At 36.6% G+C, this 23,617-nt stretch overlaps 6 protein-coding genes across 7 annotated transcripts; 3 read left to right on the forward strand and 3 right to left on the reverse strand.

Annotated features, from left to right (window-relative positions):
* Window positions 1-53: 53 nt before the first annotated feature.
* On the reverse strand, window positions 54-6,274 carry LOC149739020 (E-selectin-like). Its single transcript, XM_089874963.1, has 16 exons — window positions 6,103-6,274; window positions 5,859-5,944; window positions 5,509-5,604; window positions 5,192-5,303; window positions 4,849-4,959; window positions 4,454-4,561; window positions 4,004-4,138; window positions 3,571-3,697; window positions 2,946-3,058; window positions 2,543-2,752; window positions 2,167-2,367; window positions 1,616-1,804; window positions 1,296-1,407; window positions 962-1,113; window positions 449-612; window positions 54-370 (listed from the first exon to the last, which is right to left on the reverse strand). Exons 1-16 carry the CDS (start codon window positions 6,155-6,157, stop codon window positions 197-199), a joined length of 2,145 nt encoding a protein of 714 aa, XP_089731089.1. The 5' UTR covers window positions 6,158-6,274; the 3' UTR covers window positions 54-196.
* Window positions 6,275-8,284: 2,010 nt separating this feature from the next.
* On the reverse strand, window positions 8,285-10,129 carry LOC149739021 (monocarboxylate transporter 4-like). Of its 2 annotated transcripts, XM_089874669.1 has the most exons (3): window positions 9,789-10,129; window positions 9,558-9,701; window positions 8,285-9,230 (listed from the first exon to the last, which is right to left on the reverse strand). In XM_089874669.1, the coding sequence occupies exons 1-3, from the start codon at window positions 9,982-9,984 to the stop codon at window positions 8,326-8,328; spliced, it is 1,245 nt and encodes a 414-aa protein (XP_089730795.1). In that variant the 5' UTR covers window positions 9,985-10,129; the 3' UTR covers window positions 8,285-8,325. The 2 variants fall into 2 exon arrangements, with proteins under 2 accessions (XP_089730795.1, XP_089730794.1); XM_089874668.1 differs by having other exon boundaries at window positions 9,558-10,129.
* A 735-nt stretch (window positions 10,130-10,864) lies between these two features.
* On the forward strand, window positions 10,865-13,720 carry LOC149739022 (stabilizer of axonemal microtubules 6-like). The gene has a single exon (XM_089874665.1). It carries the CDS (start codon window positions 11,072-11,074, stop codon window positions 13,043-13,045), a length of 1,974 nt encoding a protein of 657 aa, XP_089730791.1. The 5' UTR covers window positions 10,865-11,071; the 3' UTR covers window positions 13,046-13,720.
* Window positions 13,696-14,415, forward strand: LOC149739023 (transcription initiation factor TFIID subunit 13-like). Its single transcript, XM_089874678.1, has one exon. It carries the CDS (start codon window positions 13,771-13,773, stop codon window positions 14,128-14,130), a length of 360 nt encoding a protein of 119 aa, XP_089730804.1. The 5' UTR covers window positions 13,696-13,770; the 3' UTR covers window positions 14,131-14,415.
* On the forward strand, window positions 14,393-21,488 carry LOC149739024 (dynein axonemal assembly factor 5-like). Its single transcript, XM_089874660.1, has 14 exons — window positions 14,393-15,081; window positions 15,339-15,452; window positions 15,704-15,828; window positions 16,065-16,183; window positions 16,518-16,750; window positions 17,517-17,624; window positions 17,967-18,074; window positions 18,694-18,837; window positions 19,084-19,249; window positions 19,557-19,704; window positions 19,972-20,223; window positions 20,447-20,585; window positions 20,746-20,863; window positions 21,174-21,488. The coding sequence occupies exons 1-14, from the start codon at window positions 14,464-14,466 to the stop codon at window positions 21,293-21,295; spliced, it is 2,514 nt and encodes an 837-aa protein (XP_089730786.1). The 5' UTR covers window positions 14,393-14,463; the 3' UTR covers window positions 21,296-21,488.
* Window positions 21,489-21,656: 168 nt separating this feature from the next.
* Window positions 21,657-23,493, reverse strand: LOC149739025 (hepatic lectin-like). Its single transcript, XM_089874671.1, has 6 exons — window positions 23,232-23,493; window positions 22,863-22,934; window positions 22,750-22,794; window positions 22,612-22,683; window positions 22,181-22,322; window positions 21,657-22,043 (listed from the first exon to the last, which is right to left on the reverse strand). Exons 1-6 carry the CDS (start codon window positions 23,464-23,466, stop codon window positions 21,770-21,772), a joined length of 840 nt encoding a protein of 279 aa, XP_089730797.1. The 5' UTR covers window positions 23,467-23,493; the 3' UTR covers window positions 21,657-21,769.
* Window positions 23,494-23,617: the final 124 nt, after the last annotated feature.

Here is a 23,617-nt window from a genome sequence, read left to right on the forward strand (position 1 = left end):
TCTTGTTCGTACTTAGATATAAATTATATAGACAGCCAGATTGAGCACGATAATTTATGTAATATTGCATTTTATTATATTAAAATGTGGAAGAAATGGTGTTTTATAAAAGCTTCTATCTGTAAAGGATTTGGTCGTATATTTATTTTCCATTTCTATAACCAGAACTATAGTTGTAGAGCAACCTGTGAAATTCTTATCCACATCGGTTAGTGCAGATAAGATCACTTAATCGGTTCAGGAAAGTCGTGTCGAGTCCTGAGAAGCCGCTTGTCGTTAACATTGTGTTCTCGGGGCTTCCACCCATTGCTAACAACTGCTCGTTATCAAGTCCTGCTCCATTCTCAGGTGCGATTCCAATTACGAACGTCTGAGTGGATATACCCATGTCAAAATTCTGTGCTTCATTGCAGCCAATCAACTAATTCGCTGAAAGGTATTTGCTTACCGCAACTCCCATGGCTCTGAGTTCCGTTGAAACTGTCGTAACATCGTCCTGAGATCTCCCGTCGGTGATCGTTAATAAAACATCCTTAACGTTCGGTCTGTTCCCCCAGCGTTGCGCCAGAATGACATTTTGAGCATACCGCAAAGCCTGTCCAGTTCTGGTTCCTAAAAATCATAAAGAAGATCATAGAACACGAGTTCTCAGCGACTTATTTATCTGTTAGCCCTAACTATACCTTTTAGATAAATATACTTCATGTGAAACGCGCGGATAAACGCGTTCATAGCTGTCGTGTAGGATAAGTGTTATTCTTTGATTTTGTCACCTTGGTTAAAACATATGAGAAAATGCACATTTATAACTAAAAACCCTGTTTTAGAGTTTGTCCTATAGGTGTTGGGATAATGAGTTATGTATCTGGCCTAAATTTCATATCTCACGACATTTCTCGTCGAAGAATCCCTTTACATAAAATAGATCTGATAAAAAAACTGACGCTGCAGCATGGCTTACCAAATCCATTGTAGGGTATCCTGTCAAACGCTTCTAAAAAGGCTGTCCTGTTGTTAATGTGATCTCTTAACAAAACTTGGTTTCTTCGATCAATCCCCCTGTTATATCTGAATACAGCCATTCTTGCCGAATCCTCCCCAAAATTGAATGTGCTGAAAATCATAATTAAGTAGTAATATGTTGTAAAATAATTTACTAATTGCCTGGCCTTCCTAAATGCATCTATTTTACTTGCTTGTTTAGCCGTTTTGTAATAGTCAGATGGGGCATTTTTACCCTTGTGTTTTTAGATGTTGGTCGATTTTAATCTTGTAGAATGTAGAAATTAACATACGTGATGATTGATCTCACGAAGTTTTTCATGACTCTCCAATTCGGCATTGTCACCGAAGACGACGAATCCAAGATTAAGACTAGGTCCATAGCAGCGAACGGTGGACATTCCTCTGCAATAGAATTGACATTTAAAAGGCATCGGGAGCTGTATATATTGCGTCCTACTAAAAATATTCATATATGCTATATAAGTTTTCTTATATTTGACATGAATATTTTCGAGAAATATACTTGAACTTTTCTCCTAAAAAATTACTAAAAAATTACTTTTCTCCTAAAAAATAACTTCACAAATGAAACATTCCCACTTCCACTTACTCGAACAGCAAGGTGGCTCAACATCCCACGCTAAACTTGACATGCACGTGGTAAGGGTGTTGTTTGCTGGATAGAGTTCGTAAAATTCGGCTTCATTGCACTCGTATGTACATTGAGAGTTGACGAAGTTTCCATTCGTGCAAGTAACGTTTCCATTTTGAAGAGTTTGGACATCGCGACATTGCCCACCTTTTTGTGAAAGTCGAAATTCAATTAAAATTTTAATGAATAATGAATGTTGTATTTTTGTTCTCCCAGGCCAGAGCAACAACAGTCGTTATAACACGGGTGATCTATTTTACACGCCCCATGTCCGCTTACGAGTTACCGCCGCCTATATTTTAAATTAGTAAATAAATATTTTGGGAGATTTTTTTTATTGTTTTGTAGTGTATAGTTGACAATTTATACCGCCATAAAGGATCACTGAGTCGGGGTAATATAGCCATTAAATGTTATTCCCTAGGACACAAACGCCCGTAACGGCGACAACACCGAGGCACGACACGGAGGCAATCACCTCGACAATATTTAACCTGTTTCAAACTTACGTTCTTGGCAAGTTGGAGCTGGTGAAGTCCAAACACCGATAACCCCGTTATTTCCACCACCAATGCAGTCAGAGTTGGCGGTTCCGTTCAATTCGTAACCGGGACTGCATGAAAACGTGCACGTGCTTCCTATGTTGTTTAAGTCATTACATTGAACTACACCGTTCACTGGGTTGATGTGTTGCGGCAAGCAAGTGACTCCTGTAACAAATGAAATTATGTAACAGATGCGAGCATACGCACAAGTGGTCACAACATTTTTTGTAATTCTTAAGCTAAAGTTCATAGACTCGTGTTAACGTTTATTGACTTTCCGAAGTCATACCGCCCCATAAATGCGCGGTATTTTTGCTTCTTCTCATATAGTTATTCTTACGTGTACAAACTGGTGCCGGGGAGCTCCATAGTCCCTCTGTGTCTCCATCTCCGTCATCTTGACATGTTGATGTGTCAGAGCCTTCCATTGCATAGCCACTGTCGCATTCGAAAGTACAAACACTCCCCACCATGTTGGAGTCACTGCAACCAACAGCGCCATTCTCCGGCGAAACGTGCACCGGGTTGCACCGGATCGAAGAAGCGAAAGCTTGAAATAAAACACTTACAATTAAAAATATGCTTTAATCTCTGGATCTACATTTGGCCGAATCACAAGACCTTGTATGAAATGAACTAAAAACAAGACAATTATTTTATTTTCATCAGTTTTTTAACCGTATACTGTCACGAAAATTATCGTTAGTTTGTGGTTTAAAACATCTTATTATTTTCCAACTTACGTTGGCATTGCGGTATTGGTTGTGTCCATTCTCCTGTATCGTCTCCATCGTTGTCATCAGCACAAACAGATTCTGGGGAACCATCAAGCACAAACCCAGGGTCACAGATGAAACTGTAATCGTAAAAGTCGTATTACTTGTGTACAAAGTCAATATAATACTGCCGGGGTCAACAAGTCTGTGGATATAGAATACTTGCTGGGTATTTAGGTGAATTGTTTTTATCTGTTTGGGACCAACAAAGAAACTGTAATCGTAAAAGTCGTATTACTTGTGTACAAAGTCAATATAATACTGCCGGGGTCAACAAGTCTGTGGATATAGAATACTTGCTGGGTATTTAGGTGAATTGTTTTTATCTGTTTGGGACCAACAAAAGGGGGGGGGGGGGTACTAGCAGAAGCATTCATTGTAACAAATTCGAAATTAATTTAGATTTTTTAAGGAGTTTAGAAACTAGAAACAAGTAAAGTTAAGTGACACTTTTTCATTTTGAAATCCTATGCATTGTCGCAATTTTTTCGTTTTTGAAACTTTGGGTGGCATCTTCAGATGACATTTGAGCATCTCTAGCCATATGCAAATTTTAACTTTTTATTAGTTTGCCCTTTAATATTTTTACTACCTGCATTCGCTCCTGTCGAAATTACTGTCTGTACAAGACGTTTGTCCATTTGTAAGTCCAATGATTTGAGGAAGACATTTAACTCGCTGGCAACTTGGGGGTGGCGAAGACCATAACTCATTCTCACCTTTGTGTATAAACATATATTACAGACATGCAGTTTTGAAAGATTGCTATCATTATGCTATACGTGTAGCTGTAGTGTAAAATGGGACTGGCAACATAAATTCTACGTTTCCTGAACGAATTTTAATAATATTTTTTTATGGTCACAGACTACGAATATGATTTTGTAAACTTTCTTTGTTTACCGCCAACTGGGATAATAAAAGAGAATAAAAACATGTCCAGTCGTACCCTACCCTACTAAAAATATTGAGTGATTTTTACCGTTACATTTAGCAAGCAATCCACAGTTCACATTAAAACTTACCGCATGTAACCGAAGGCGACCCAGCTACATAATAACCGCTCTCACATGTAAACGTACACATGCTTCCTAGTTGGTTGGTCTCGGAGCAATTCATTGCGCCAAACGCAGGGGCAGACATCTCAGGCAGGCAAAAATCTAGTAAAACATTAAGTTATACAAGAATTTTTACCTAAACATCATAGATTGATATTAACACCATATTATTGGGTATTTGCCGGGTGATTATTGTTTTTTATTCAATAACTAAGTTAATCAATTAAAACTTGCAGAACAACATGCGACCGCAGTTGTACAAAGTGTATTTAAACACATTCTTTAGCAATTACTTTATGACGTGCCTATTCATTGGAGCTCTGCTCTCGTGTAAAACATTTGGCTAGTGTCGCAGAATTATATAAATATATTTGTTTAAAAAGAATTCATGCTGCAAACAGTATGAAGTTATCTTACTTTCGTCACTCAATGTCAGAGTACATGTGGGAGGAGGTCGGTCAAATGCTGCTGTTGTTGGAGTGGATAATCTACATGTTATTGTAGCATCTCCAACCATAGTATAACCTAAAATAACAAGCTTATAGTCAGTGCAAGTAAATAATATGACATTTTTTAAAAGTCGGTCATATTTAGCGCCGAGTTAGAGTATAGATAACGGTTCGCGACTAGTGGATGTCGGGTCGAAAACCTAAAGTTGGATGCTGGTAATATTGCGCCGTGCTGTGTATATTATTAATCAGCCGCTTAACGAACATAACTCCAACCTAGTTATTTCTAATAGGTTTTCCCAATTATCAGCCTAAAACCGATCACATTTTTGTGATTAAAATGTTTTTTTTAGTTAAACAAACCTGTCGAACATCCGAAAACACATTGTTCCCCAACCGGTAGTGCTGCATTCCCGAAGCATGTCACGTCACCATTCACAATACTTTGCGGTCTGTCGCATGTTGGCTCTGGCCCTGTATATGATAAGTAGATATGTATTAAACACAGTATTCCATGCAGTTTAGCAACAACATTTATTAGGTACAGAGGCATTAACATTTTCTTTAATCAACTCGCTAGGCAATATACAGAAATGTTTTTAAAGCCGCCACAAATATATTGCTACAATATTTTTTCGAGGCCAAAACAGATTTAATTTTCGTATCATTTGAGCGATTCGTTTTGAAATAGTTTACTATTACTTACGGGTGCCGCATGCAACGGTGGGTGTATTGCAGTTATCAAAGTCGCAACAGCATCTACAAACTGAGCCGTGCTGGTTACTGCATTGGCTTGGAAACCAAGAAGATCGTGGATTCTAAAATGTTGAGAATATGAAATAAAAATTATTCGTTTTTTTCGGTCACAGAAAAAAAAATACAAATACGAAACAGTAAAACGACAGTCGCCATAAAACGCGCCCATGGATAAAAAATAAATACATATACCTCGTTCGATAAATGCGTGACCAATACACCCCAGTAAATTACCAATTTCCAGAGTGTAGGCATAATTTTAAATACCTGGATAAAGTTGTTGTCGCACGCACGGGCTTGCTTACATCTCTTCGAGATACGAATTCCTTGCGGGTCTCTTCGTATTTCAGTCTGACAAGCCCTCTGTATATAGTTAAAACATGATTACTCTTTCTGAGGATCTGATACAGACATACAGTTAGCACCAGAAACCTATAATTTCTGATTGGGTTTTATGAAATAACAACGCTCTTTTAAAGCCGCTGGGCTACAGTTACATAATTCTGTAACTTTGCTTTGTTTAGTACCAAATGGGACTGGAATATGAATGAAAACCTGTCCATTTTACCCCACTCTACTATATATTTTTAAGTTGCGATATATGTAATAATTCGTACCTGGTTTCGTTGACATCTTCTCAGTCTTCCGTTCAAACGGCAACCTCGGTTGCTTCGCGCATTTTCACATTCCCAACACAGCAAAGCTGTAATATACGGACATATTTAATTCCAACAAAATAAAATGGATATACCGCTTATATTTGTCACTTTAACATTGAAACGCAGTAAGGCTTTTGCGTTTACAGACTTTTTAAATCTAACACTTTTTAAATCTTTGTAATTGTAAGAATTTTGCTCTTACCATTGGCAGTGCAGACAAATGCCACCAAAGTTAATAATGCAGTTGAAATTCTCATCCTAAGAAATCAAAGTTTTCTCTTATTTGATCTTTAACTTCAATGCAAAGTGATCTGAACTTTCAGCTCCTCGCTTTAAATAACCGACTTCCCTTTTTCATTACTTGTCCGAAAATGCCAACATTATTTTTTCTCTGTGACGTACATTAGAACAAAGCTCTATACTGAATGACGTAAGACTAAATAGAATCCATATATAGTAGGGTAGGGGAAGATGGGACACCTTTTCATTCTATATTTTTTCATTCTATAGTACCATTTGGGAGTAAACAAAGAACATTCAAAGAATTATGAAACCGTATTCTCACGACTCTCATATAGATCGTTAATAAATGTTTAAAATACGATCAGGGTATTTGGATATTATGTGCTAAAGGTGTCCCATCTTCCCCCACCCCACTAAATTTGCAAAACAGTTTCCCGCAAGGCCATTTATGGATACAATTATTACAACTATCTTGCAAACATGATATATTCTCTGCAGTTATGCGCATCATACCATATAAGGTGTCATGAATGGCGTTCGTGTAATGCGGTCTAATATTTCGTTTTGTATTTTTATGGGTCAAAATAAGTTTATCACGAATATATGTTACTCTGTTATTTTTTGTTGTCCTCCTTTCGATGGCCTTAGCTTCTGTCTCACATATTGTATTGCTAAGCATCATGCAGCCTCACGTTTGAATGCTGCTGGCGTACCGTTGGGCTGCTCACTGCTATCAGTTGTGCAAACATGACGTTCGTGGCTTTAATTTTATAAGTAATAAAGTTAAAGCTTACATATCACGATTATGTTATTTATCAATAAGTTAATCACGAATGTTAAGTGAAAGTTTATTACTTATTTTGTCGTGAGTTGGGTACGTGTTTGGTCATTCTATGCCAAACACGCTCTTTGTACGATTGTTTAATCGTGTTGCCAATACACGCAATCTAAAATTTGATTTTAATTAAATGAGAAATGTTAATTGAACTGAAATGCAACTGATCCTAATTTAAAATGCAGTTTTCTATGATCACCACGATATAAAGTAACTATGGTAATATCGTTGTGATCAGAAGGTTATAAAACTGTTATGTTTATTCTTGGTAATGTATGAGCACTTTCGTATATGGGCTATATGTTAAAGTCATACAGATAATATGTCACGAATTCAAAAATTAACAGAAATCGTGGTCCAAAATAATCATATATACATCATCGATGGTACAAAACAATTATATATATATATTATCCGATAGATTATGTTGCTATTGTCAAATGCCACGGAATTTCGTTGTATAATACATTTGAATAAAACAAAGCTATTCCAGCAGAGTTTTGCATATACAGTATAATGTGTTATAGAATGCAGAACTGGGTGTACCAAAACAATGAACACAGAGTAGCGTACAACTGCCGGGACACCCCGATGATGAGGTAGTATATAGCAGGATGGGGGTAAGATGGGACACCTAATTATAAAACCGTATCCTCACGACTCCAACAGAGCGTCGTTTTCTGTTGGTTATTGGCCTCGTGATGTTGGGTATTAGCCAATGACTTCACAATTCAGTAGAAATTCGGCACGTTATTCCGATGCCGTTAAGGTACGACATAGGGCTCAGTAATTGATCCGACTTGCTTTATTCCGGACTGTAAAAAACTATAAGATGCTCCCGCGCTTAAATAATCATGAACTAGATTAATTAAAAGTTTTGCATTGTCTTAAGATTGGGAATGTCCGGCGAGGTCACCAAATTGCTGGAGTTGATAAGTTGCTATGCTTCAATCATACTTCAACTTCTATCTATCGTCTGAACTAATTGATGTGAATGGATAACTATATCAGCAAGATCAAATAAATGACTCCTTTATTGGACAACACAACGATAAAGGAACGACATAACGAAAAGGGGGCGGTGTAAGTTAAACGGAAGACTTTTATGACATACAGAACACATATAACGGAACACAGGAAAAAGTGCATTGCTCATACCAACAAGACGGCTGCCCAGGTGACTAAAAGAGAGTATATATAATGAATGGACTTTCTTTTACGTATATAGACATGTAGTTACACACAGAGCACCTCGAAAAGTAATTACGTGACTGCATATTCTTTGATACATGTATACATACTGGTTGTTTGCAATTTATAATTAAAATATAAAATAGAAGAGTTTAGTTATGTCGTTACAATATCACTAGTAGCATCGTCCGTTATACCACAGCACCTGAATACAAGATAAAACATACTGCTTGACAATAAGGCCAGAGCGGTACTGACGTAAAAGGGGTAAACGTAACTTCCGGTGGCGTCCACTACCATTCCCACGAGGGGTGGCGTGGCAAATGAAAACACACCGACGAACATTGAACGAAGTCCTAATGAAGTTGCAAGATTTTCACTGCCGAATAATTCCGCAAGCAGTGTAATAGGCAGTGCACCAGTCGCCCCTGCGCATATGGAAAAGGCTATTGTTGCAGCGATCATTGCAGCGTAGTTCGTCGCAAACGGGAAAATCACTGTGACAGCTGACTGTAGAATGAGGCTCCATATTATAACGTAGAAACGGTTTATTTGAAAGTTTCCAATATGGGATAAACTTGTCAAATAACCTGTAATCGGTCGAAGGCAAATGTCTATCGCCGACATTATCGACGAAAGACTTGCTGCTTCATAATTCCCTATTCCAATTGATTGAGCAAAACGTATCAAGTAAGAACACAAGGTGACGGTGGACGCAACATGTAGTCCCGAGGCGAGGCAGAAAAAAGTAAACCCTGAGTTTTTTAGGATGTTAAAGTCAAACACTTTCTTTTTAGCTGCCGACATAGAAACGTTTGTTTTCTCTCCCATAATCATCAGCGCTAATATTGCTGGAAGAGAATTGAGAAGAACGCCGCCCATGAGCAACATAGAGCCAGCCAACCCGTATTCATCAAGCCACAATTGCACAGTTAAGCTTAACGGTATACCAGATACAGCGCTTCCGATCGTAACGATGTTATTTACCAGAGGTCTTTTGTCGGTGAATATTTGACCAAGTAGCGCATAGACTGGCGTCATTGCTAAGCATGACCCGAGTCCTAAAAGTTGCATTTAGCAAACACTTGTTAGCGGTTTTTAGTGCCTTTTAACTGTTGGCAGTTACACATTAACTGTACTGCATATGTATGAATGGATGTTTTAGATACCTTCGCGTGGTGGGGTAACCACAGTCGTTAGCCTATAACACGAATGTTTTGTTTCATGCACCTCGTGCCCGCTAATGAGTTAGCATTTGTGCACTTTTGTTCTTTATGCGTGATTGTTAGTTGTTTTTTTATGTTTGGCTAAAAATTTGGACAACCCATTAATCGACGACTGAATTGAAACAAAAATATAAAAAAAATATTTGAAGTAGTCCGACTCACCAAATAGAGCACCCATGGTTACAAATAGAACATCCATCGTTTGTGATAAGCAAGAAACTGCGACAGATACTGAAGCCAAAACACTGCCAAGTATTGAAGTATATTTGTATCCGATCAAATGACATGATATCGAAGCTAGTGGACCTAAAATGGTTGACACTTCGGTATAATAAAACACATTTATATTGTTTATATTTGCCATATAGACAGCTGCCTGCACACAGCACTTACCTGCAAAGAAATAAAATCCATACAAAAGCGAAGACACTAAAGAAGCTTGCTGGGCGTTTGCTTTGAAGTTTTGTTGGTACGGCAGGAAATACACACCTGTTGATTTAGTTGGGCCCATCACCATCGCGTTTACCCAAAATGCACATGCGACGATTAAAATCGAATTTAACTTGCTGAGTCCCTTTTCCTCTGCCATGCTGTAACTGCCAATGCCATGTAGCAAATGTAAATGTATCTAGGTGTACGGGTTGTCGCGTACCGTTGCTGGTTTAAACAAACAAAACACGCTGGGCGAACAACTGCGAGAATCTTGCATACGCCGCAGTTTAGTTTATGTTTCGTCAACGCAACACCATATAAACATGATAAACATATTGTCGTACATTGACGTGATGACAAGACAAAATCTTTATTTTCTACCCAATCGGGCACACTTTGTTCCTCTATCTATGTAGACTGTAACGAAATAAAAGAATTCAATAAGCAAACATAGTAAAAATTTTACGGTTATGTTTAACAGGAAATAGTTGCTTTTTTTCTTAAAAGGCGTGTACTGCAAGTACTTTACCCCAACAACCAGTACAAATTGATTGATTTATGCACTTTTTGTTGGGTATTTCTGGTTGCATAAATTTAATTCTGGACGGGTTTTATATTATTTAGTGTCAACCGCTGGATTTAAATAAAAGCTCTGATCTCCAATTTCAAGCTTGTTGTCCATGTCCATAGAAATCATAAAGTTTTGCAATTTTCTGTTGTTCGTTTTCGTTTAGAGTACAAGATTTGTAAATTAATGTTATATTTTTGTAAAAAATTATTTTTGTAAAAAAATAAGAAAGGCAGTTTAAGTGTTTTGCTATTCACTATTTTCAATAAAAAATGCAGCGATCACGGGCGTTTAGTGGCAGCATCATTATTTTTGTCAGTCACTTCAGTGTTATATGATGTGATGATTGTGATCGTGCAGTTTAATCATACAGTTATACTAAAGTTTTACATTAAAAACAACATACGGCTCTCGCAATACTAAATCACTGTGAGATTATCGTTTCCAATCTATATTTTGTGAGTCGTATCACATTGCTGAAGAGACATGTCCTTTGATTTTCAGGTACAGAAGTATTTCGAGCGTGTGGTTTAGGATGCTGTTTCATAGTTATCCTGTATTTTCAACAAAGTAATTTAGCTCCAAAATTGCAAATACTCAAATAGTCTGTAATACAAGAACGTCTTGAAAGTATTTTCATTTTTTTCTATTGTTGGTTGTGGTTTTGATTTAAAAAATGCCAGTAAAGTTTCGTGGAGCAAGTGAATACACTTCTACATACAAGTGGTCACCATCATACAGGTCCGCTGAGTTTCAACCCACAGAGCAGCAGTTGGCAGTAGAAGCTGGGTTAAGGTCGGATGAGATGGGACTTCTGATGGAACCCACGTTTACCAGGAAAAGAAGAGTGATGCATCGTGAACCGGAGGCTCAGAACTGCCTACAGTGGTGGGAGGAGGAGCAGGACTTGGATGCGGGAGAGAAGAAAGATTTTTCTGAAGAGGTTGCTGGAAAAACCTATGTGAAAAAGAAGACCAGCGTTGTGCCACAAGGTAAGGAAAAGATAATGAATGGAGTTGGGAATAAAACTTATGTAAAAAAGACAAAAGATAGTTCTCCTGGAAGAGATGAAATTAAACGCTCGCTTGTAGAAAGAGTTGATGCGAAACTTGATGCAACAAAAAGAATAAAAAAAGTTGCCAAGCAAGATAAGCAAGTCAGTGAGAATAATCAAACTAACAAAAAAACAATAAGGGAATTTTCTAAACCTCTACCTCGACCAGAAGTACAACATTCCCTAACAAGGAAGCATTCCCCTAAGCGAAAAAGTATCCAAGAACAATCAGGACCAGTTTCTCCAACTAAAAGCATTAAAAGTCCCAAGGCTTCACCAAAAAAAGAAACCAAATCCAAGAACATACCCCTGCGATACAGGTCTCTGAATTCTCGTCTGATGTCTGCCCACCAAACCGAGTACCAGCAGATGTTCCGTCAACCAGCTCGGTTTGTACCTTCATCACCGCTCATCTCAGCGCTTGATGTTGTACATCAGTCCTCTTCAGCTATTCCTCCTCACGTGATTAACAAGAGTCCGAAGATGCGGCTTACAACGGAGTATTCTTCCAAGTACCAGAATCGCTCCCCGCTCAGCAAGTCCATGACTCTTCCAACATCACCTGCATCTCCATCTTTAAAGATGAAGGTGAAGAATCTTCCCTCTTCTCCAGTGCAACATCACAGGTCTCCCAAGAAAGTGATCTCAGAGTACTCGACTCAATTTCCTGATCGCGAATTCCCAATTGAACCTCTGACTAATATTCACCAAGAAGCAAACCAGAACAAGCAAAATCGGGACGCAAACAGTTTTGACCCTGACCATGCTACTCAGCTGCATTCGCCCAAGAACAAGTTCTGGGAAATCATGTCAGCTACTGAAAGCAACGTTGACACTGTGTCAAATTCAACAAGCTCTGTCAAAAAAGTTGTTGACTCCCTAAAATCGAAAGACGTGGATTCGTGCAGTGTGGAAAGCATAAAGGGGTCAGACGATGATGATTGTGATGTCATAAGAGATGAGAATTCTGTATCTTGCTCATCGAGACAAAGTTTAAAAGGAGAATTACCTGTTGCTCGAAAGTTAGCATGGGGTGAAAGTGACTCTCAGAGCAACGATGTAGACGCTGTAGCCCATGATGAAGAAGATTCCGATGTTGCTTCCACTGTCACACTTACAGAATCAAACACCAACGAAGGACGGTTGCCGACACCCCAATTGAAGAAATTAGGTGGAGCGTTAAGGACCCACCATGACATCACAACTCCAAGCAGAGGGGGGGCTCTTCTGAGCTCACCACCAAGGCCTCGAAGGATGATTAGCAGCTCGTCTTCCCCTACATTACTCAGCAAAGCTTCATCAGTATGCTCCGTAAACAACAAAACAATCCTGGAAGACTCAAAGAGCAAAAGTAGTCCCTCAACAGGATGTAGAATGGTGAGGACAGATCAAGGACTTCCTCGTCGGTTGCAAGCATCGCTTCGTGCTCCGATAAAGGGAGCACTTAAAAGTCAGGAGTTTCAGCATTGTGGGAAGAACAGTCGTCCCATGACAGCAGTTGACCGCTTATCAATGGTGTCAAACCGATCTAACGCTTCCGCTGCAAAGTTGCTTGAGCGTTCGATGCAACGACAAGATTTTTGGGCCAACAAATAAATTTTCCTGAGTCCGGCTGTTGTTTCGGTAGCTGGATCTTGCTACTGTCTATTCTTGGATTGAGTGAATTTATTTATAGTATCAAGTTAAGTTTATATGTAACTGTGTATTAAGTTTTTTAAAATTATGTAGCTTTAAATTTGGGGTTTAAATCTAGTAGGTTTTAATGTAGTGTTTTTCAATGTTCCTGATGTATAATTTTTAGAGTTTATGTAGTCCTATTTTATTAGGTTGACCATTACAAATAGTGTTAGTATTGTGTATGCTTGCTTTATGTTTCTTTCAAAATAGTGATTGTGTAAATTACTTTGTCCATACATTGTGGTTGTCTGAGTTAAATTTTATTTTTCTACCCATTAGAAATTAATTTTGAACTGTGATGGTTTTACACACCGTACTGTAAATATATATTAGCTACATTTTAAACAGCTATTTGTCAAAAACTTTATTTATTTTGGTTCATCATGACCAATTTTTTACAATTTTATATGAAAATTCCATTTTATTGGTTTTTATAGCGCCCGTTTTTGTACCATCAAATTTGATCGTATTACTCAATTTCATTTCACTGTATAAACTTCAACAAAGGCATTAGTCTGTAATCTGTGTTGACCCTATACTTCAACTAAGTGTATTTAGTGTAGTAAGCATGTTTTAATCATGTTTCATTTTAGATCTCACCAAATAATATATAAACTTTTTAATATTCTGCGGATAAATTGAAAATGGCTGAAGATTCTGGAGCTGCCTCTGGAGAAGGTACCCCGTCTCGATCAGGAACATCCGGAGACGAGAAAAGGAAGAGAATCTTCTTTAAAGAGATCCGGTGTATGATGTATGGGTTCGGTGATGATCAAAACCCCTACACCGAATCTGTGGAGCTTCTTGAAGAACTTGTGATCGAATTTATCAGCGATCTTACTCACAAAGCTTCCCAGGTTGGGAGACCTGGCAGAGTTCAAGTTGAGGACATTGTTTATCTTATTCAGAAGGATCCGCAGAAGTACTCACGTGTCAAAGACTTGTTGACAATGAATGAAGAGCTAAAGAAAGCAAGACGTGCTTTTGACGAAGCAAAATTTTAATCATAAATTATTAATGTTATTTTAGTGAATGCTTTGCAGGTGGCTTGTGTTTGTACGGATTGTATATTTACCTGCACCAAGTTGCGTATATACAAATTGTTTCAGTTAGGTTTCATTTGATCATTAAAGAGATAAATGAACCCCCCAACAATTTTTCATCTTGACATATTGTGTTACTAATGTTTATTAATTGGTTCTGCTGCATTTCCTAATACTTTATTCTTGACCAGTATATCCAAGTATGTTTTATGCACTGCCCTAATTTTTCTTTGTTGAATTTTTAAGGTTTGTAGCAAGTTCCCAAGCAGCTTTACTGCTATACAAATATTAAACATGTCAGGTGACTCTGCAGAACAAAATGGGTTCGAAACCAAGGATTCAGTCTGCAAACTTCTTCAAAGGCACGTCAACTGCCTGTCTGATGAGAGCAAGATAACAAGGAAGAGAGGACTTATCGATCTGAGGAAGGAAACGATAGATCGTCACTTGGGAGGGATGCTGCTGCAGGAAATCTCGATCGAAGTCCTCAAACCGACGCTCAAATGTTTAGCTGACTCGTCTGAGAAAAATCGGGAGCTAGCAGCAAATTTAATCTCAAAATACATTTCTATTCTCCCGTCTCCCGAGGACACACTCGCTTACGTCATCCCTACTCTTGCTCAGCGCCTCGGCCAGCAAGAGATCACTGAACCTTCGGAAGAGCTTCGTCTTCTTGTTCTCCAAGAAATCCTCTTCCCGTGTGTTGAGCTCAGTGGGAAGAAAATTGCGGGATACCTGGATGAGATGATTCAGATCCTCCAGCAACTGATTGTTGATCCTTATGCGGAAGTGCGGAAGACCTCATGTAAGTTGGCAGGATGTCTTGCAAGATCCATCCCGGAGTATTTTCACATGCAATCGGAATCCTTGATCAAACCACTCATGCTGTCAATCACGCATCAACATTCAAAGGTGATTTGTAATGTATGGTATGAAAATACAATAAATTTAGCTTCAAGCATCAGTTCAAAAATGCTTTAGGATACAGCTGGAGTGAAAGCAAAAGTTGCATTCATATTCATATATCATATTGAAACTTATTCATCTTATGTAACTTATCACACAAAAACAATACCTATATTAAATTGTAAGTGCACTCAAGACAATCAGAATGCATTTGGTTGGAGCTCTTTGTAAAATTACTGCTCATGCAAAAATTCTCTGCTCAGGTTCGAATTGCAGTAATCGAAGCAACTGCGGATGTCATTCAGTTCGGCAACGGTAAAAATGTTGATGATGTCATCTCTCATCTGGCACAAAGATTTTTTGACCAATCAGCACAGGTATTGTATACATTAAAAAACACTTTATTACAAAAAAAACATAAAATAATAATTTTTATAAAATTTTTGAAAATTTGCTATTGATAAGGACTAGTGTATATATAAATAAGAAGAGGATTTTTTACGAAATAAATTTATAAAAATCAGTAATAAAAGTACTGTTTTCTGGTAAATATAAGAAATGTCCTTTAATGGGTAAAAATAAGCAAAAGCTTTATTCAACTTTTTCCTACCGCCCATTTTTACACCAGGTGCGTATGACAGTAACTCGCATGATTGGGCGATGGTTGTTAGAACTTCCGGATCGTTATTCTTTCTTCTACAAGTTCATTCCTCTTATATTGACAAGTTTCAGTGACGAGATGCCTGACATAAGGTGGGGTACTGAGTGAAATAAAAAAGTTTGTATTTAAATAAATATTCGGATCATTTTGTGATGATCTTTGTCTTAAACACATTGTGCATCTAATATTTGGGTAGCTGTATTTTTATAATACAGTCTAAAAATGGGCCAATCCTGGCCTAAATCCTAGGATCCAATCATGGCCTGCCAAGTTGCCGGACCTTACTCACATAGAATAGAATAAAATGGAAAATGTTAAAATCATGCAGAATTGAAGCGAGAAGGTTATGGCATGAAGCTGGTATGTTGTATCAAGAGGAAAATGAAGGCGATTTGAAAGATAAACTTGATTTTGCGCAACCCGCACCTCTTCTCTATCCTAAAGGAGGTGCGTGTTTTACATTCTATTTCAATTATATACAATGCAGATGAAACATAACTTTTACTTAATGGAACATATGTTTAGTTACCATTGAATAATAAACATGATAAGCAAGTGTTTATACTTAAGTATGATAACAAGTAATATATGAACTACCGTCATCACCCATTTACATTCTAAAAAAGTAAAATATATATATCTGAGGGTTAAAACACTTTAGTATGATGAAAATTAAAAAGTAAAACTTAATTTTTATGCCTACATTTGGCGTCGCTTGGCTAAACTTCCACATACTTTCTTTTGTTGTACCATATAATACCAATGTATATTAAATACACAGTTGACCGACCATGCTTGGGTTGCCGTGAGCTCGTACATCGTAACTTGAGCAAGCTTACCACGGCAATTATCCGCGATTTAAGCGACTGGGTTCAAGACACAAGAGTGAAAACCTCCCAACTACTTTATGAGCTTTTACTTCATGCAGAGGATTATATAACTCAACACATGCAACCATTAATGCAGGCTTTACTCAAAGCATGTGCTGATGATCAATCTGTAGTTGTACAAAGTGTAAGTTATCCATATCTTGTAACCTACATTATAAGTAAAGTATATAATTGATTAACTGTACTGTAGTGGGCACTAGGGGTTTTCAAACTTTTTCATTTCATAACACATTTAGAGCTAGATATGTTTGCACTACATTTTTAAACTGATATTTTAAAAGCTTACACACAACACAGGTTGTAATTTAATCACCATACCGCATTTTTAAAGTCCTGTTTTGCAGTTTTACACAATTCATGCCTAAACGTTACAAATTAATGTTAAAGTACAAAGTTTTATAAAATGCACTTGTTATTTCATGGCACACAGTTTAAGAACCATGTTGTATCAGCTACCAAGGTCAGGTCTTATTTAAGATTAAAGTTGGATTAAATCCTAATGCTTTCAAGAGTTTAATTACACTCAACATAGCATTGTAGCATGAAGCGGTGATTTCAAATGTAAACATGGTACAATCAATAAATAATTGAAATTAAATATATTGATGTTTTCAATTACTGTATGTCTGTACCTGTGGTAAAACATCAAAGCCAAACAAATGCTTCAATAAATGTTAATTTAAAATTGTTTAAACAGAATTTTAGGTTTAACTCTTTATTTTTATTGAGTAAAAAATTAAATATATTTATATTAAGCATTTTTATAACATGCTGTTTTATAGTTAATATATTTTATGATCAGTTTGGTTCATTAAAATAAATGAATTTAACCTATTTATCCTTGTATGGGAATAACAACACAATAAACTACTACCATACAAATTTTTCAGGCTTTAAAATGCTGCAATTTGATTGGTGCGTTCGTAAATCCAGAAATCTTTTGCAAGTTCCTAATTCAAGCTGTTCGAATGCACCCAATTTCCCCACAACCTATAATGGTAAGTATGTAATTGTATATGTCCTGTTTGGGTTGCATCTTTTGCTATTTATAAAGGGTGTTTAGTTTTGTAAAGTCAGTGTGTACTGTTCCAATAATTTATTAATAAATTCCAAAGGAGCAGCTGATTGAGGTGTTTAGAAACAAATTAAGAAGGTTCCTTTCCAAACCTGTATTGATGCTTATGAGAGTCACTTTTGTAAACATTCTTTGTATACTAAATGGAACAATAAAATGGAATGAAATTGAAAACATTTTGACCTATTATATTATATATACCTTTTTATTTAATTTCTTATTTCTTAAACTTAAACCACCTCAAAAGTGTAATGTTATAATACAGATAATAGCTGCTGTAATAGAAGGTTGTTCTGATGAAGTTTTGGGCAAAAAACTTCTGGAAATTTTGAGTTTGCTCGTTGACCCCGAAGTTTGTCAAGCATCGGAAAAGGTAAAGTTCATTTTTTGTTTCCAGAAAATATTGTTTTGGTTTTTGAAGCAGCTTATTTGTTGTGAATAATTAATATGATATTGCACACCATATGTGTATGGTGTGATAAATGGAACAGAGGTTTAATTAGTTTTTAAATTAATGCCGTGTAATTGTATTTTCTGCCCATTCTGTTCAACTGTTACATTATAACTCTCAAACCATATGTTGGCTATTACAGAATTTTGATGAAGTAATTGATTGAAACTAAATTGGATATGTCTGTTTAGGCCTAGCTTAGATTAATATGAATTCTAAACAATTTCTAACATGTGTTTGTGTAACATTGTAAAGTATTAAGTGTATGTGCATAAAACACTGAAATCAGAAAAGGAGGATGAAAATACGTTGTGGTGAGGGTCTAAAACCTTTAAAATGCTCAATCTAACTGACTGGTTTCAGAAAACTTATATTAATAAAGCCTATAAGCACGTACTACCATACATGTTATAAGGCTTCCTATAGAACAGCTCAGTTAAAGTCAAAAATAAAAAAATGTGTGGTTCTGCAAGGAGAAATTTAGATATATCATCACAATGTATTACCAACACATATTTCCATCTAAAACAAATATTCCCAGAGTGAATATCATCTTGCTCTCATCTCCTGTGTTAATGGGATCACCAACGTTTGTCAAGATCGAGTTAGCGACATCAGTCTTCAACTATTCACCCTCGTTATTACAGTAATTGCTCTCAGCAGTTCCGAAGATGTTTTAAAACAGGTTTCTTCCCTATTATGTTTGATTAACTGTTAATGTTTGAAATACAAAACTTATACCAACTTTTTTCTATTACACCAACTTTTTTTCGATTTTTTGACATCTCTTGTTTTTTTAGAGTGTTTTTATTTGGAATTGAGTGTTTTTTTGTGTATATATTTTTTTGTGTGTTTTTGACAGTGTTTTACTGTTCTTATTTTAATTAAAACTTTTGTACAAATTTTCACATTAACCTCCAAATCCCCTCAGTGTGATGAATCCTTGTTGAATATCTCGGAATCTCTTGGAATATCCGTACAAGATCTCTATGTTCGACACACAAGGGAAGTATTGGACTCCATGCGATCATCATACGAGGAATGGACGATGTATTCGGTTGAACAAAGAATATTTGATTCACTTATCTCAAGAGCAGGTCAGTTTTACTGTATAATGTTTAATAGGGGGTTGGTATATTAAATTTTAGGGTTGCTACCTTTGTGGGCGTATTATGTCTTTGGCCAAGACATTTAACAGCAGTTGCTTCAACCCAGTGGTCCCTTATGGGTTGTCCAAATTATCAGTCATACAGATAAAAAAAGATTAAAAAAGTGTGTAACACATATCATTGCATTATAATATTTTATTACTATTAATACTTCATGATAACGCATAAAATTGCATTGTAATAAACATTTTACATTTTAATACAATATTTATGATAACACAAGTATAAACCACAGGTCCGGTAGTTGGTGAGGTTCTTGAACAAGTCATGCCAATGTTGGAAGTTAATCTCAACCCACAGAAGGATCCAGAACTTCGACTTAAGTTTTTTACTTTACTTTCAAAGTTATTGATGGATACAAAGCAAACTTTGGATTCTAAAAAGTTAGTAGTGCTATCTGTGGTACAATAATACCCAAGTATTTTATTATTTTGAGGACACTTTTCCTGCTTTTTTAGGCCTTTTTTTGTTTCATCAAATTTTGAACGTTTTTAATTATATTTATTCAATCTGTTCATACATGTATCAATAAACTCACAGTTTTTTCACCAAGCCTTTATGTATTTTTTTAACACATTAACAATTTATTTAATAATTTAAATTTAATTCCAGGATAATTAGCATCTCATTCACAAAAATTGCAATTTCAGGGAATTTTCATCTGACCATGCGGAGACCATAATAACCAAAATGATTGCTCCTAATCTTATTTGGAAAGCTGGTCGAACCTCTGCTGCTGTGAGGACAATCGCTGTTGCCACCTTGTGGGCTCTTCTGAGGAGTGGATTAGTCCTCCGGGATGTTGGATGCAAGTTGTTCGAAGCTCTTCTTCCACAGTTAAAGTCGGCTTTGGACGATGATGTAAAATCAACGAGACTCACAACAGCAAAAGTCCTAGCAAGGTGATTAATAGAAGTTTGTTTTTCCTCTCACTAGTTGATTGTGCTCACTTACCAGTTAAAATGTATGTAACTTTGTAAGTAACTATTTTCAAGGAATGTTTTTGTAATGTATGACTGACAATTTCCTAAAGAATCTCTGGGAACAAAAAATCACCTGAAAAGTGTATTCTTCAAACACATGAAATTTTTGCTCTGCCTTTAACGTACATTATCTGTTTACTAGGTTTTTGCATATTTGCGGAAATTCTGCTGAAGTAGATAAAATACTCCACAATATTTACATGGAGTTACTCAAAAGATTAGATGATGCAAGTGATGAAATAAGGATAGCTGTCACCAAAACATGGAAGCAATATTTTAAGGTTAAACTTTGATTAAATGACTGTTTCATTTTTGTTCTGGGTTAAAATGTGTTTGTTTGTAAATTTGTGACTTTAAAATATATATGTGTGTTTTTATTAATCTGTAAAACTCTTTTATTTAAATCTGTAACTGAAATCCTTCTTAATTCCTATACTGCAGTGCTTCAATGCTGCTACATACGACCAGAGTTTATACCGAGCTCACTTAGAAGCAATGTATGGAGGTCTGCTTGTTCATATGGATGATCCAGATACTAATATTCAGGTTTCTGTAAGAGGTGAGTGGTAATTTATTACAAATAGATGTAGTGTGCGTGTTGTAGCAACTGTAGAATTATAACATTGGGGTTAATATTTTAGGATTTATAACATAGGTGACAATTTGTTTGAAATATTTTTGTTTTATATGTATGGCTTAAAAAAAGGGTCCACTGAGTTAAAGCAATTGCTGTTAAGTGTCTTGGGGCATACATCTACAAGGTAGCAGCATCGAGCCTCAAACACATACCCTCTAGTCTAAAAACCGTCACTTTACCTATGCCAAGGCACCGCACATATGTTACATACTAATGTTATCTTACTTTACAGACGTACTTATAGAGGGAGGAGTTCTATCGCCTAAAACGTTGCTTCTTGAAATAGCTAAGGTTCGGAACAAGCACAGGACGCCCGCGTATTGTGATCAACTCATTAAACATTTCGAAAATTAAAACGTAACCTGTTGTGCAGCAAAATGTATTTTGTAAGTTTTATTTACCATCGTTGCTAAAATTTGCAATTTGTAATTTAGAAAATTTCCTGTTTTGCTGTTATAATTTGAATATGTATCACTTTATGTGCGTTTTTTATACTGTGGCCTTGTATACTTTAGTGTGAAATTTACAACATGCTTTTTTAACTTTCTGTTATCTAGTTCGACAGATTAGCTAGAGAAGTTACAACTGAAGAGCTATGTTTAAAAATCTATCCATAAACAATGACTTTTGTCGTAAATGCTTTACAATCGCCATTGCTGGTCTACAGTAAGCCTATATACTTCGGTGTTCCTAGCAGAAAATATTCCGACTGCTATTTCGGTACACAATTTATTTTGCGAATACGCTATTGCAAGTGCAATTATGCGGCGCGTGTATGCTAAATATGTTCTGAAAACCACTTCATTATCATTTCCGTATCAACCAATGTCACTGACGCGTAGTTGGTCTTTCGCACAAGACGTGTGCCGGATTATAACACGGAGTATCGTTCCATTGGTAAGGCTCACGTGCTGTGATAAACGCACAGTCTTCTCCTTGGTATTCGTTGTTTCTGCTGTCGTTTGGTTCAACATTCAACCAGTTGGTCCAGTAATGCTTGGCAAGTCTACCATCGTCCCACACCCAAACACCTTCGTTCTCACGGTCAGTTAACCCGATGTATGTATACAACGACGATTTTCGGAAGAGCTTTTTTAGGGCACTGTGAATATAAAACATAGGAGTTGTTACCTTTTTCGCGTTGCAAATACTGAGAACAAGAATTTTTTCTTACATACACATAAAAGTCTATGCAGTAAAGAAACGAGGCTATATACTCTTGTGAAGTTTAATACTTACTTAAAAGTTTGTTGCTGCCTGACTCCAACAGTTGCAATCTTTGCTCCCATATTCTCACAACTTGCTCGCGCGTCGTCATAACTTAGAGCTATGTAATCCCACCGTATCTTGTATTCGTAACCGTTTCCCCCGTCATACCAGCCTGCGAAAAATTGCTTACGTTGGTGCTCTTTTATAGATACTACCACCGTCCAAAAAATTAGTCACCCACAAAGTAAGTAGAACTCGTAGCGGGAACAAGGTATAGACACCTTGCATGTCTTATTACTTGTACATCGTCTCTATCGTTATATCCACGGGAACAATTAAAAGACGTAAAGATATTTCATCCATACATGTTGGTACAATCAAACATTAGGGTTTTTACTTAATAACTTCAATTGAGTAGATAAAAATACATTTCACCAAAAATTCAATCCATATAAGGCTACCTCTGTTGTAATCACCCAGCGTGGTACGAAGATGGTCCAGTGACAAAGTTCTTTCGATACGTTTTACACGAACTGCATAAAAAAAGTATAGTTCCATTTATTACAAATTATTTTAAAAACAAAAGTAATCAGAATTACCTTCCACGATTCGTAGATGACTTTTCAGAACTGCTAGCATTGCGTCTGCGTAACAATCAAATATATGCGTTTGCTCACAAATTTCGTTAAAACGGATTTTAAAAAGATCTTACCTTGCTGCCTACGCTTTCGTTTCTCATGTCTGATCGTTTCATTGAGCCTCTGGTGTAACCGAAGCACCACGTCTGTAAATTATTTTTTGTTAGTTTTTAATGTTAAATTAGGGTGGGGTAAGATGGGACTTTTCATTCTTTTTTTTTCCCGCCCAGATCGTTAAAAAACGAAAAATGTTCAAAGAATTATATAACCGTAGTCCGCGACTCCAAAACAGCCTTATTAACTGTTAGAAGAAGATCTGGGAATATGGAATGTTTTATGTTGAACGCATCCCATCTTACCCCACAGTATGCATTTTTCGTTATTCATTAGTTTTTATCGTCATTTATTAACTTATATTCTACCAAACACGGGAAAAATCCTACTGTGTATTTGTTCCAGTTCCACGTTACTTTCGCTGGATCGCAGGGGTATGTTGACGTTACTTATGGAATCGTTGGATGAACAAATTGCAGAAACATGGCACAACCCTGCCTCAGCTATATTGTCCGTTGTTGCATGCTGTGAAAGAACTGCAGTTGCTGACAATACGAATATTACTGTGAGCTGTGCAACGAACAACATTCTTTCTGGTGAACCTGTGATCAAATAAAGTTTCATAAAAATAAACTTTAACCAGTTAGATTTGAAAACGTTGTCTTTCCTAAACTTTTGCTCGGTGACCTGCTAAACTATCCTGGGGGATATTAAAGAAATTTCCCTCTGGTTATTTATCATAGGCACACTCAAAAAATGCGTAGGCCAGAGAATG

Source organism: Ciona robusta, chromosome 3 (assembly GCF_009617815.1).
Source record: "Ciona robusta chromosome 3, ASM961781v2".
NCBI classification, from domain to species: Eukaryota; Metazoa; Chordata; class Ascidiacea; order Phlebobranchia; family Cionidae; genus Ciona; species Ciona robusta.